General features: G+C 37.8%; 1 protein-coding gene across 5 annotated transcripts in view; it reads left to right on the top strand.

The window, feature by feature from the left end:
• Positions 1–14954, top strand: part of SHPRH (SNF2 histone linker PHD RING helicase) — a 72677-nt gene that overhangs the window by 35109 nt on the left and 22614 nt on the right. For all 5 annotated transcript variants that reach the window (XR_006786133.1, XR_006786135.1, XR_006786134.1 and 2 more), the window contains exons 17-24: positions 1207–1314; positions 2295–2437; positions 5383–5556; positions 5851–5913; positions 6919–7144; positions 9042–9185; positions 10442–10543; positions 12415–12486. Coding sequence is in view for 2 of the 5 variants with exons in the window: in XM_045843003.1 (XP_045698959.1) it covers positions 1207–1314; positions 2295–2437; positions 5383–5556; positions 5851–5913; positions 6919–7144; positions 9042–9185; positions 10442–10543; positions 12415–12486 (1032 nt within the window). In the remaining 3 variants the exon portion in view is untranslated. The remainder of the gene's footprint in view (positions 1–1206; positions 1315–2294; positions 2438–5382; positions 5557–5850; positions 5914–6918; positions 7145–9041; positions 9186–10441; positions 10544–12414; positions 12487–14954) is intronic.

Here is a 14954-nt window from a genome sequence, read left to right as displayed (position 1 = left end):
TCAAGGTTTCAAACAGAGATGCAAAGCTTAAATCTAAAGAGTGGTAGATATGTTTGAAATGTATCAAACTTGTAAGTAAAGCCGTTATTTGAATCAGTGATAAAAAACGATCGTGTAAGGATGTACGGCCCTTTCTGAATGTCAGATGGCCATTTACTAGAAGTTTCCGAGTTAACTGTGATTCCCATTTTGTCTGGTCTTTACATGTAGTCCGTCACTCTTTGTTTAAATGCCTTCAGTGACGGGAAACTGGGAGACAGTCCAGCCTATTAGTAGACAGCTTTCATGACCAACTAATTATTAGTTTTAAAAAATTAATTGGAAGTTCGTGACAAGAAAAGGAAAAATGCATCATGGGGAGGAGGGTTCATACTCTATATGTGGATGTATTTCCATGTGTCAGCACGTGAATCTTCTAGGACTTCCATAACAAAATGCCCCAGACTGGGCGGCTTAAATGACAGAAATGTATTTCTTAAAGTTCCAGAGACTGGCGGGCTAAGATCAAGGGGCTAGCAGGGTTGGTTTCTCCTGAGGCCTCTCTTTAGCTTGGACACGACCACCTTCTCATTGTCCTCTCCAGGCCTTTTCCTTGCTTTACTCCCTGTTGTCTCTCTTTTCTCTTAAGGAGACCAGTCATATTTATTAGGGCTTCACAACTGTGGTCTCATTTAACATATTTGCTCATTGAGTTGCCTCCTTAAAAGCCCCATCTCCAAATGTAGTCCCATGGGGGTGAGAGCTTCATTCACCGTATGGGTTTTGGGAGAACACAAGTCAGTCCATAACATCTGTGTTACTGTATATTCTCGAGTATCATTTCCAAACTGAAGTAAATTCCAAGAAATTGAAATCACTTAATCAGATAGCAGATACTAAAAGGTATCATAGTTTTAAATGTCACTGTTCTTCTCCCTTCCTTGTTTGTTTTTTAATTAAAAAGTTGATAAAAATTTGGAGAGCAAATGCTTGGGATTTCTTAAATTTTATGACTTAACAGGTGAATGTGTTCTCCTGAATATATGTATCCTAAGAATTCCCGGCATGGCTTTTATGTTCCCTGCAGTATACTTGTAGAGTTTTATGCTTAAATTGAGTTCAGTAGCTTTAAATATGTACGAATCGCCACCTTGTCACTGACACGTCACGTGAAATGGTTTCCTGGGCCTGCAGTGAGAGCTGACTCCGTTTGCTGCCGTCACACAGGCCCGGCAGCTGCGAGAGCACTACATGAGCAAGTGCAACACCGAGGTCGCCGAGGCACAGCAGGCCCTGCTTCCCGTGCAGCAGACCATCCGCGAGCTCCAGAGAAAGGTGCGTCCCCCGCCGCCTTCCTCACGTCCCCACAGAGCATTTCCACTTTCGTTCTGGTCGGGGGGGGGGGGGGGGGGTGGACTTGATGTATGTGATCGACTTGGAGCTCTAAGCCCCTGGCACAGCACTTGCCCACAGTAAAAATGTTTTTGCTGTTAGCAGTGTTTTTTAATTGAATGAACAGGTACATAGATAAATCACCTATTTGTATAGTTATTCTTTTCCATTTCTTTTAAGCTCTAAGGGGTTTCTTTTACCTTGGGTTGTCTTTCGAAGAAAGTAAAAACTTTTAAACCTCCTTTTGATCTTAAATGTATACGTTGCCAAAATCTTTTCTGTTAAGATGTCAGAACATTAGAACCACAGGTGTTTTTATTACGAAATATAAGCCATTTGTCATTTCTAAAATTTCCCTTTTGTGAAATCAGTAGCAAAGCTAAAGAGGAAGCCACAAAAATACATTCTCATTTTTGAATGCATACTTTTTTATTTTTACCAAATACTCCTCATTTTATTCTTCCTAATTAATTATTTAATATTCAGGCATACAGTTTTCTTAGTTATCACAGATTATTCATGGAGTAGAATCCAGTTCAGTTAGCTGAGTGTCAGTATGATGTCTTTCTGTTGAGAAAGAAACCTGCTACCCTTTCTCATGTGTGGAGTGAGTATGGAATTTTCATTTTGGTAAAGTATGTTTTAGCACAACTTTGTCACACAGGAGTACACAGTAAGTTCCTGTTTATCCAGAGTAGTGAGGAAACAGGTTTTCTCTTTAATTATATTATGCAAAAGTTGTACTCACCTATTGAATAAGGAGAAATGTATACTTGTCTCACTGCTATTATAATTCCCTTTGGAGTAGTATTTATCACTGCCTTTGAATTTTTCACAGCAGATGATAAAAATGATAGAAACACGGTGATAGCAACATAGTGAGTCCTACAGCGTTAATTGATGAGCACTTGTCTATTTTACAGATTCATTCTAATTCTCCTTGGTGGCTAAACGTGATCCACAGAGCAATAGAGTTTTCTATTGATGAGGAGCTTGTTCAACGAGTGCGAAATGAAATAACCAGCAACTACAAGCAACAAACTAGCACGTTTTCTATGGCAGAGATGTAAGAAAATAGTGCAAAGTAGAATACTGTATGAGTAGCCACCCCAGATATTCAGATCATTTGGGATTAAGAGGTGCAATTACATGTAGGGACATATTGTGATTGTGAACATCTGGATTTTACATACTATTAAGAGTACACTTCAAATCAGAGTATTAGGTATAAGTCTAAAAGAGAAACCCTTTTTCCCCATTTATTAGTCATTTAAAAATATTCTTTTTTTACTACTTTTCTTTTGAAAAAATCTAAAGTATTTTTTTTATATCTTTGTTGGGCAAGTTGCTTAAATCCAACTTTAAGCTAATGTTTGAAATAGGCCTCGTTTTGGAGAATGGTGTCCTTGGGGTAGGTAAGGCATTCATACTTCCCTATATGATCCATTCGCTACATTCTAAGCATCATAGCGCCCCGGGGGCAGGTTCTATATTGTAGAGTTTGCTGCTCTCCCTTCCCCCACTTTCTTCTCATCAGCACTTACCATTCTTCAGCATTCATAGGTAAATTGATTGTTGATCTAGATGTAGAAACAGTGAATAATTATTTCCAAAGAACAGATTTATTCTTTATCAGAAGTACTGTCAGTGGCATGACCCAGAGGAATTTCCGCCTGCTGTGGGGAATCTAGGTGTTGTGGCAGAAAAGATAGATTACATTTTCCATGTGTCGTTATTACTTGGATGTAGCTTAGATTATTATAATTACCTTTTTCCCCACGCAAAACCTGATGGACTGCTGCTTTTTGAAATACTTGCAATTTGTTAGATTCTGAGTGCACTTCTTTTTTCCCTGTTAAGCTCAAGAATCACTGCTCCAGAATAAGTTGTCATTTATGGCATGGTTCACTTTATCCAGTTTAAAAACTGTATCCTGCCCTGGCCAGAGTGGCTCAGTAGGTTGGATGTCGTCCCACAAAGTGAAAGGTCACTGGTTCAATTGCTGGTCAGGGCACATGCCTAAGTTGCAGGTTCAGTCCCTGGTCAGGACACATGCAAGAGGCCACCAGTTGATGCTTCTCTTTCACACCAGTGTTTGTCTTCCTCTCTTTTCTCCCTCCCTTCCCCTTTGTCTTAACACACACATACACACCTATATCCTAATATGTTCTGCCTGAAGTATAGAATCAGCTGATAAGAAAGCATTTAAAATATCTTGAACTTGTTTTTCTTAAATCATACAGAAATTACTTAAAAGTTCTAAATCCCCTATTAGAACATATCTCCTATTATTTGAGGTCCCAAGGCTGTACAAGAACCAATAAGAGATGTAAAATGAACTGTTAATATCATATAAGCATCCTTTAAAAACAAAAAAAAATTAGACATAAATAGAAAGTAATAAAACACATTAAGATATCTCAAAAGCCAGACTATTTATGTTCGCTTGTTAATAACTCTCGGGAAAGGCTACGCAGCTTAATGATTAAGAGCACAAGTAGGTTCTCATGTCAGGTTACCTGTGGTCATGTCTCAGCTCCATCATGTATTAGCTCTGTGACCTTGGGAAAGAAATTTAATCTCTGTGCCTTAGTTCTTCATCTATTAAACCACACAACATTGTTGTAAGGATTACAAAATTAATATTTGTCAAGTGCTACTTAAAATCGCGTGTACCATTTGGTATGGTGTTCAAGAGTTACCTTCTGTTACTGTGTTTTCTGCTCTTTTGTTTAAAGGTCCTGCAAGAGACAACATTGCTAAGACTTATTAAATGCCTAGTCACATGACTCAGACATGAGTCAGTAAAGAGAAATTTTTTTCAAAGCCACTTCTTTCCTTTGGTTCAAAAGTTAATTATTGAAGAGTGATTTAAATTGTTAATAAGTTAGAAAGAAAAACAATTATTTTCTTTGTGTGAACTTGGTTCAATTACCACTACACAGATTCTTTTAGAAATTATTCAACAGCTATTTTGTGTCTGTTGCATACACTTTTTTTAAAAAGCTATGAGCAATGTCTAATTCTTACCTTCTGAAATTTAGTTTGATAAGACAACAGCCATGTGTATTTTGAGAAAAATGAGTATGTATAAAAACTGAACATAACAAGGTATAAAACAAGCTATATTTGTAATAAATCCCATGGACAGAAAGAAACAGACTTGTGTGGTGAAATGTTGGAGAAGCCTTCCGGAAGGACAGCGGCTCTCGTGGTCAGTTTGAGGAGAAGAGCATATGGCGTTTTAGGGAGGAGAAGGATGTGCTCTTAAAAAGCAAACAAATTGTGTTCGTATTTTCCATTTTGTAATTTCTTGTTATTCTGGGCTTTCTTTTTCCTTTCATAAATCCGTATACACATATCCATACATTTTTTTCTTAGCCCTTTCACCCGTAGTTGATCAGAATAGTTAAGAGCCTTATTTGGGTTTAACTCCTAACTCTGCACATAATAACAAATTAATTTGTTAAGTTTTTTCTATAATGACGCACATAGTGTCCATTGATACTATATAGAAGTGCTTGGCAAATTGCCCTGATATATAGTAAATGCTTAATAAACTGCACATACACACACACCCACAGTCTTGTAACAAGTCGCATAGCTCTTGGCTCTTTTGCCTTCTTCCCAGTTTTCTGTCTTTGTCTTTCCTCCTGCAGTCATCTGTCTCTCCACATCCAGCCAGGATGTCTGGAGGGACACCTGTGGTCAGTCAGCATTAAAGAGAAAGAATGTGGCGATCGTGACCTTTCAGAGACATCTGAGGCAGGGACAGAAGATTTTGAGTGCTGTGTTTTAGTTCCTGGGAACAGGAACTGTCAGACTTTTTGTAGTAGGCTATCCGGTGTTGTTATTCCTTGTCTACTAATAGATACCCATAGAATACACTCTTAAGGTAAACTCACTGAAGTGCGACTAGGTAAAATGTTGCAGTTTCTTTGTCTAACAACCATTTTCTGAATTTGAAGATACTGACCTTGTGTTGTGTTTGGTGCTGGTGATGGGAATCAGGTTCCGTGACTGCAGAGGTCTTCAGTTCTTACTGACAACACAAATGGAAGAACTAACTAAATTCCAGAAGCTAGTGAGAGAGGCTGTAAAAAACCTGGAGCCACCTCCGTCTCGCAGTGTTATTGAGTCTGCAACCCTCTGCCACCTCCGACCAGCCAGGCTTCCTCTCAACTGGTAGGTACCAGGGGAAATCACTCGATAAGATGGCATCATTCCATTCAGCTAGATTTCTTATAATGAAAGTTCATTCATTTGAATTCAGATAGAAGTAAAGATGTATTATTAATCTAACTTGAAAAAAGAGAAAAGCTCAGTGATCCCCTACTGAAAATCCAATTTTTTATTCTAGAATGGCATATTTGTTGAAAAGAAAAAGTAAGGTGTAAAATACTAAGCCTTTCTTAGAAATTACCTGGTTGCCGGTCATGTTTGTGAACATTCACTCACTGGCGGTTTCTCCTTCCCCAGCTGTGTCTTTTGTAAGGCCGATGAGCTGTTCACGGAGTACGAATCGAAGCTGTTTTCCCACACGTAAGTCCCCTGATTATTTCCATCGGGAAAACGAGACGTGTACAAGATTGATGTTTTAAATCAGGAGACTGTATTTTCTTTACAGTAATCTTTTGTATATTTTTTCTGTTATTAAATCAATTCAATAAACTTTGGCAGTTGATCACGTAACATGCTCAGTTTACCCATGCAGAAGCTTGGCCTCACGTGCTCGTGTCATGTGGTGACGTCTCCCGAAAGGCAGTTTAGGGAAGTAACAGACCCTCGAGTCCAGCGTGCTGGGACTCAGATCCCTGGCCCCTATACTGTGAGCAAATCGCTTCTCTAAGCCTCAGTAATCTTATTTGTGAAATGTGTACAATAACAACATATACTTCATTGAATTTTTTTTGAACATTAAATAGGAAAATGCTTGTTATTGCTTACCATAGTGTTCAATACATGGTTAATGTCCTATAAAATGTTATCTCTCATTATTAATATACTTTCTCCAACACAAATTTGAAATCTTCATCCTGTATAAGGAATTAAGCTATTTACTAAGTACATACAGCCATGACATTAGCAAAATTATTTCTGTTTTACAAAAATGGAAATTGAGAAAAGACCAAGTTCTGATTGCCTCCAAAAAAGAGAGATTGACCATGTACTCTTAGATCATCCTGTGCTTTGGATTTTTTTTTTATTTTACTTTATTTTATTTTTTTGCATGGTTGATAGTGATAGTAGTCTGTGTTTTGTATTGTTTTAATTCTCAGAGTAAGAGTTCAGCCTGGGATTTACAGCCATTTCTAGATGGTTCTCAAGAAACATAGGTCAAATTCATGATGCCTCAAGCTCTTTCAGAGTTGCTGTAATTTTTACCAAGGCTTGCAAACACGAGCTTCTAGACATGACTTTAAATAAAAATTGTTGAAATTTTCATGACTGACCTTGCTTCTCTGTTGGCTCTGCCAGTGTGACCTTTGCGGTGCTGTCCCGCCTACAGCCAGTAGTCACTGTTGTTTTGTTCTCCTACGTCTTCAGAGTCAAAGGCCAGACTGCGATATTCGAGGAGATGATAGAAGATGAAGAAGGCCTGGTGGACGATCGAATCCCTACCACCAGCCGGGGTCTGTGGGCCATAAGCGAGACAGAGCGATCTATGAAAGCTCTGCTGTCATTTGCAAAGTCACATAGATTTGACATTCCGTTCATTGATGAAGGAAGCACTTCGATGGATCTCTTTGAAGCTTGGAAGAAGGAATATAAGGTCCAGTATTTTAAAACGTTCATCCAGTATTAAAAGTTCTCCTTTACATTAATTTCAATGGCTACTTTTTGTTTTCTCTCTTTAGTTTTTAAAAATCTGCTTAGAGACCTTAGGTATTATAATTTCTCTTTCCCTAAAATGTGATGATCATGATGAAAAATAAATACAGTAATACTGAATAGATAAGGAACTTTTATTTATTAAATTGCTCAAAGAAAGTTATTTTTAAAATTAAAATATATGAAACATTTTATTTAGCTGTCAAAATGGTCTTTCTGTTCTTAGGTTGACCTTACATTGCTAGTCTGTGAAATTAGATGGGATTTTTTTCATTTTGTTTTGCTTTGCTCTATGAATAACAACCAGCCATCAACAACTTTGAGTGAAGATCGGAGAATATAGTATTTCTCAATATACACGACTGGAAATCATTGCAATTAATAATGCACAAAGCGACCCTTCATATTAAAACTTTAATAGTGTTGTCATATTGTATCTATGTCTTTGAGATGAGATTCCAGAACTCATTAATTTTGAATTTTTCGTGTATATTTGGATTTATTGATTCATTATTCTACTCTAAAGGTGAAATGGGTAAGGCAGTGAAAGAAGTGTTTTATTTATAATTCCATTCAGTATCTTTTTTAATCTAAAGTTCTTGCGTTTTAAAAAAGATTTTATTTATTTTTAGAGAGAGGGAAAAGGAAGGAGAAAGAGGGAGAGAAACATAAATGTGTGGTTGTCTCTCACGTGGCCCGCAACCCAGGCATGTGCCCTGACTGGGAATCAAACTGGCAACCCTTTTGTTTGCAGGCCCGTGCTCAGTCCACTGAGCTACACCAGCCAGGGCAAGTTCTTGCATTTTAAAGCTGGATAAAAATATCTATCCAGAAAAAGAAGACATGCTGTCTATAATACCAGTTCATATGTTTGATAAATTTCAACACTTTTATAGTGTTGAAATCATTGGTTTGTAATCATTTTTTTTTCATATTACTATTTTAACGTAAAAGCACATTAACACCAAGCCTTGGGATAAGGTAGTACTGTATAGTGTCCACTTGGCCCTATGTTCTTCCTTGGGGTTCAGTTTGGCCCCAGGCTCTGTGTCAGAGGAATGTTTATCATGTAGGCATCCCAGAACTGTGTGCTGTCCTTCTCCGTGACATTGCAGGCAGCTCTTCTGCAGCAATATGAATGAGTGAGCTACCGCTGCACGCATCAGTCAGGGTCTACCTCGAAGTATAACGCTAGTGATCAAACATTTTAAAATAATTGATAGCACCTCTATAAATTTCAAAAACATACATACCCAGGTTATTAAGGATGTGTAGATTAGTATATGGCAATGAAAACTATGGAATAACACGTCCAACTCAGACTAATGGTTACCCCATTTTGGGGGGGGTTGAAGGAAAAATGTGTGAGGAAAGAGTAATACAGTCGAGAAGGAACACACAGGCTTTCTCTAAGAAGTTGGTATTGTTTTCTTTCTTAAATAGGATGATGGCACTCACTTGTGTATTTTAGTATTCTCATTTCATATGTACACGTTATTTTAAATATGTGAAATATTTTACAATAAAAAATATTTCTTTAAAAAATAAAGCAGAGCCTCCACCAGCCTAGTATTGAGCTATAAAGGTCTTTGGTGAGTGTAGGGTATTCTGTTCCTAAGAATCTAAACAGGCAGCATTCTGTGGGGTCCTCTGGAGATTGGCAGTTATCCCTTCTCATCCTAAAAATGGCCTAAGAATTGCTCGCACTTTAGACACTTAACAAAAAAATGTATATGTCATAAGACCTCACTGAAGTTTTACACCAGGGCACATCTTGGTGGTTTAACCAGTTTCAGTTATGTGCATTACCAGTGTCTTTGTCTTTTCCGTTCCTGCAGTTGCTTCATGAATATTGGATGGCTCTGAGGAATCGCGTGTCCGCTATTGATGAACTGGCCATGGCTACCGAGCGTCTGAGAGTCCGGGACCCTAGGGAGCCGAAGCCCAGTCCCCCCGTCCTTCACATCATTGAGCCACACGAGGTAATGTGCACGTAAACCACAGAAAGCACAGCAAATAGTATCACAAAAACTCAACATTCCTAGAAGAGAGAGTGTCAGGGCAGCGATCTCTTCAATGTGTGTTTAATCACTCTCGAAGCTGGCCCCGGGTTAAAAATAGTCAAAGATGAGCAATTTTATATCTAATGCTTGCTTAAAATTCACTATTTTGGTGCATTTGTCTCCCTCCAGATTGTATGTTCATCTATTTTTGGATACCTCCTATGTGCCAAAAGCGAAAAGATACTCTTGGTCAGTTGTCAGACTTATGTTCTATTACATCAGTTTTATCAGAACTAGAAAAACCTTCCCTAAGGGCACCCAAAACTGCTTCCATGTTTGCCTTTGCTGGTGATGAGTGGACATTGACAACTTGTCTTCTAATGAATCTCTCTTTGTTTCTCAGGATTAAAAACTAACTCTACCAACCTTTCTCTTCCATAGTGACAATATTATTTTCATTAATAATTTATTTTTATTCCTTTTGTGTGTTTAATCTTTTAAATCTTTTTCCTTCAATAAACTTGGAGACTAACTCAGAAAAATTGTTAATATTCGTTATATACTACTTTACTAATATACTACTATACTTTAATTCCTTGGTTACTGAACTTCCATACAACCTGATTTTTTGATGATTCTGAGTATTTGTTTTGTAGTGTAGTTTTAATTTTTTTCTGTGGTTGTGCGAGGAAGTGAGCTGTGTTTACCTACACCTTCATCTTGACCCAGAGTCTAGAATTGTTCTACATAGGAAGCTTTCCTACTTGAAGTCGGATTAAAAAAAAAAAATCAACCAAAGTTCTGTTTGTGTTCCAGTTTTCAGTAATACATCCATGGGATAAAGAAAACTGAGATAATATGCTACTCAGGCCAGAGTGATTTCAAGAAATCCAGAGAAGAATCTCCATGCCCCCATCCTCTCTACGGCCTCCCTCAGGAGAATACAATAGACAATCAGTCAATAAAAATAAATACAGAGAAATTTGTTTTCATATTAAAACAAATTCTTATTTGTTTTAATTATTCTCAATTCTATTTAAGTAGTAAAAAGCAAAAAATACATACATTTCCTTTTGAAATGCATTATCTAGTACCCATTTTGCTATTTTGAGTTTTTATATGTAAGTGGGTTTTCTTAAAAGAGAACACATTTATATTATTGAAGGATTATGCATGTTTGATATAATTTTAATGATCGTTCTGGAAGAGAATAAAATTTTTTTATTTTTTTTAAGGTGGAACAAAATCGGATAAAGCTACTAAATGACAAAGCTGTTGCTACATCACAGCTTCAGAAAAAACTTGGGCAGCTTCTTTACCTAACAAACTTGGAAAAGGTATCATTTTAAAAGATACTGTATGTCAATAAACCACTGTAGTGACTCCATTTAATCTTTTAGTCCCATAATTATTAATGGTACTGGGTTTTTTAAATCAGTGTTTTATTTGTTAGTTATATGAGTCAGAATACTAGCTGTGTCTGCAATAGCTACACGTATCACAGAAGAAGAGATGATCTATAGAAATATGATACACTTAACAAAAAGGTATGTGCTCTGTAGTATAGGACAGTGTAAACAGACTGTAGTTATGCCCAACAAAAATTACAGTTATATAAATCATGGATTAGCCCTGACTGGTGTGGCTCAGTGGATTGAGCACAGGCTGCGAACCAAAGGATCGTTAGTTCGATTCCCCGTCAGGGCACATGCCTGGATTGCCGGCCAGGTTCCCAGTGGGGGCCACGTGAGAGGCAGCCACACATTGATGTTTCCCGAACTTGACAGATTAGATGTAAATAAATCACTTGGAGCAGAATGGACTGCATTTAAGAGTGCTACAGAAACTCGAAGGTTAACATATTTATTGGCAGTCAACTGTTTTCAATGGCAGGTGCTGGTAAAGCTCCAGTGAGACTCCAAAGCATAAACAATGTCACCAGAAGAAATTCTCTGAACACTACTAGGCAGCCACATAGACTCTTTTACTGAGAGTCTACTACTGCTTGTTGGGGGACTCCACTTCTTTATAGGAGAAGCAGGTAGTGGCATGCTGTCGCTTCTAGTAGCCAAGATACGACAACAACCTAAGTGCCCACTGACAGACGAATAGATAAAGAAGATGTGGTGTATATGTATATAATGAAATATTATTCAGCCATAAAAAAGAATGAAATCTTGCCATTTTTGACAAAATGGATGGACCTTGAAACACAAATACCATCTAACTCACCTTTATGTGCAGTCCAACAAAAAGAACAACAGAACATGAAGCTCGTAGATTCAGATGACTGATGGGTGGTTGCCAGAGATGACAGTCATGGGGGCGGTGAAATGAGTGGGTAAAGGCAGTCAGAAGGTATTGGGGAAGTTATTTTACAGCTTCCTGTTATGGAATAAGTTAAGTCTTGGGGATTTAATGTACTGCCTGAGACTGTAATTAATACTGTGTCCCATATTTGAAAGTTGCTAAGAGAGTCAAGGATAATCAAGAACAATTGTTCTAAAACACTGTTTGGTTAGTGAAACCACAGACTTAAAAACTTCAGTGATCTATCAGTCTAATTTGCTTTCCTTTATGTCTTCTTCAGTTTTAAAACCTGTCCATGTGATGACTTTTTTGAAGCCCTTCTAATTTTTGAAATAGTTTTAAGGAAATTTTAAAACACTATTTCACTTTAACATAATTCCCAGACTTAGATAGGTCTCAAGTCAATAATATTTCTAATTTCTAGTAATTTGCTTTGCCTTAATGAGATTAGTAAAAGAGTACTGAGAAGAAACCGGTATTAATAAGGAGTTATGTAAATAAATGTTTCTTCTTCCCATGTCTGCAAGCCCATACTGAGCAGACATGCAGAATATGTAATCCCTTTATAACAAAATCTAGTTGGAAAATAAAATTTGAGAATTTAGCTAAGTTATACTTTTCATTTTGCCTTCTATGGTAATCACAACTGCAGTACTATAACTTTAACAAACTGATAAAAATTGCTTCCCTTTTTTTGTTCACTTCTTTAATGAACGTTATTTGTAAATCCCAGGAATGATAGCATTCGGTAATAATATATAAATTATTAGGTCATCTCAATTATCAGTCTATTAACATTGCAGTTGCAAGAATTTACTTCTATATATGAATTGTAAAATATGTATCAGGTTTTAAAATGAAACTAATATATTTTTGAATTCTTCTCTTTTTTGGATAGTCTCAAGACAAAACGTCAGGAGGTATTAATCCGGAGCCTTGTCCAATCTGTGCTCGGCAGCTGGGAAAACAGGTGAAGCTATAATAGACATCACATGCATTTCTAAAGCACTTTACAGTTCTCAGAGGCTTTTACATTCATGCTCTCCCCACCCGCAGCCACCTCTCTCTCAACAACTTTGTATGCGAGGCAAATATTATCTTTGTCTTAAAGTTGGGGCCGAGGTAGGGCTGACCTGTTTAGTGCCAACATATGTTTGAACAATGTTTTCCATAAGCAATAGAACATACTTCTAGAATAACTCCAGTTTCTAGAATAACTTCTGAATATTGTTTCCAGTCACGAGATTGGGTCTAAATAATTTGACTTTGTCAGTTTAACATGGTTCTTTGGTAATTGTATAGAAATATAATACAGCACACATTGATTTACTTAAGAAAGTATTTCAAAGGTACAGTAACATAGCTTTTACTTAGCATTATTAAAATCTAGCAATACCAGGATTTAAAGTACAACAGCAGTCCTAGGGGAATTGAGACCATTATGATAATAAAGTGTATTTCTTTGTATATTAGTATACAGATGTCTGTAAACTCGATGGCATGTTATTTTCCTCAACAAGAGGAAAAAGTGCTTAGTTTTATCCTACCAACTTTGATCTATGCAACTACAATTCCAACTTTGTATGGTCATTATCTACAATATCAGAATATTCATTGCTTCTCAAAATTTGAAAGATAAGTTTATTACTATTAAGTCAGTAAAAGTGTCCTTGGGAGTTTTTCCCCCTGAAACTGAGAGTGGGAAGTTAAATACATGAGTCCGTAGTCTGACCAGCAATAACCAGAAAGAAAGGACCTTTAGCCCTGGCCGGTGAGGCTCCGTAGGTTGGAATGTTGTCCTATAAACCAGAAGGTCACCGGTGCTATCCCCGGTCAGGGCACACACCTAGATGGTGAGTTCAGTCCCGGGTTGGGGCGCATGCGAGAGGCAACCCATATATGTTGCTCTTCCTCTCTCCTTCTCTTCCCCTCTCTAGAATCAATAAGCTTGTCCTCAGGTGAGGATTTTTAAAAAAAAAAGACCTTTGGTCTTTAGTTTCTATAGTTTATAAAGAAGGTAAGATTTTTAAAGGATGCTTGATTGAGAATAAATATTAAAGGGACAGATACTATATTGGAAACTGAGTGGAAGAATAGTGATGTACAGATACTGGTATGTTCTGATAAAAGTCGATGATAAAAATGTGATACAACTTCTGATTAAAATGGAAATGATCATGGTGTAAGTAGTTTCTTCGATTTTAGTTTTGATGAGATTCATGTGACCAGATTGTCTCAGAAATTTTATTTAATTTTTGTCCTAAACATTTTCAGTTTTTAAAGTTCTTTTACGTACATTATTCCATTTAAATGTAGCAAAACCCAGGTCTCCTGGGAGACCATACTGGATTAGAATAACAGTAACAAAGCACCGCTTTTCTAACTCTGTTTATACCTGTAAGAACTCCATAGCCTTTCCCTGTAGCGCCCCAGTTCTCCCTGCCCCTCCCTCGAAGAAGAGCCTTTGGAGATAACTCACAGGCACTGGCTAATGTCCTGCGGGCAGTGCCATTTGTGTTCCTCTGAGGAGGCCGTTTCAGCCAACTTCCTTGCACTCCTCGGGCTCCGGAGCCAGAGTCTCTGGCTTCTCCTCCTTTGCAGATGGACCTGCCCTGCTCTTCAGCATGTCTGGCCGAGCTCTCATGAGCTGCACAAGTCCTCTCGAGTAGAGGAAGTGCCCTTCATCCCCAGCGGCACTGAACGTGCACGGGGTGCAGAACAGTGCTGCTCTGTCTGCGGAAGTGCCAGTGAAACAGCTCTTTCACTTTCCTGCAGCCTCAGCTCTTGGGGCCTCTGGCACAGCCCCTGGAGAGCAGAGGTGCAGCTGGAGAGCAGCCTGAATGGCATCCGCCGATGAATCTTGAATAACCCCTTCTCATTCCCAGTCACTGTTTTAAAACCAAGCGTGTAGACCATGTTTTTTCTTCCCTAGTTTGGGTTCTTTTCCAAGGGGCTTCCTAGTCCGTCCTGCAAAGCACCTCGGGAAGGCCAGGCCACACACCATCTTTCCATGCAAGTTCACACGCATCATAGCTTAGGTCTCAGGAGCATGTCACTCCAAGTGCCGCTCTGTTTTTATTATTGTCATTGGGTTTTACCAGGTGAAAAGGTTAAATAATTAGCATAAGATGTCAGAGCTTTTAGAACTGACAACTCAGTTAAATGTAATGCTCTTTTACACCCCCTCCCACTGCCCAAAAGGGGAGATGTCCCCAGAATATGCTCCAGAATGTATTATTGTACCTTCCTTGAAATACAACAAGGGGATTTTCAAAAATATCTTTTTATTTGTTTATTTGGGAATTTTTTTAATGTATCCAGATCACTTTTAAAATAAATTGAGATACCAGCTAAATCTGTTTAATAAGTTGTATAGACTGTATTGAGAATGATATTCAAATTAATATTCTTCTTAGTCCCTATACATCTAGCACTGGG

The sequence above is a fragment of the Phyllostomus hastatus genome, unplaced genomic scaffold (assembly GCF_019186645.2).
Source record: "Phyllostomus hastatus isolate PE091 unplaced genomic scaffold, TTU_PhHast_1.1 phas_contig_40, whole genome shotgun sequence".
In the NCBI taxonomy this organism is placed as follows: domain Eukaryota; kingdom Metazoa; phylum Chordata; class Mammalia; order Chiroptera; family Phyllostomidae; genus Phyllostomus; species Phyllostomus hastatus.
Note: the sequence above shows the minus strand (reverse complement) of the source record. Positions and strands in the feature narration are given on the sequence as shown.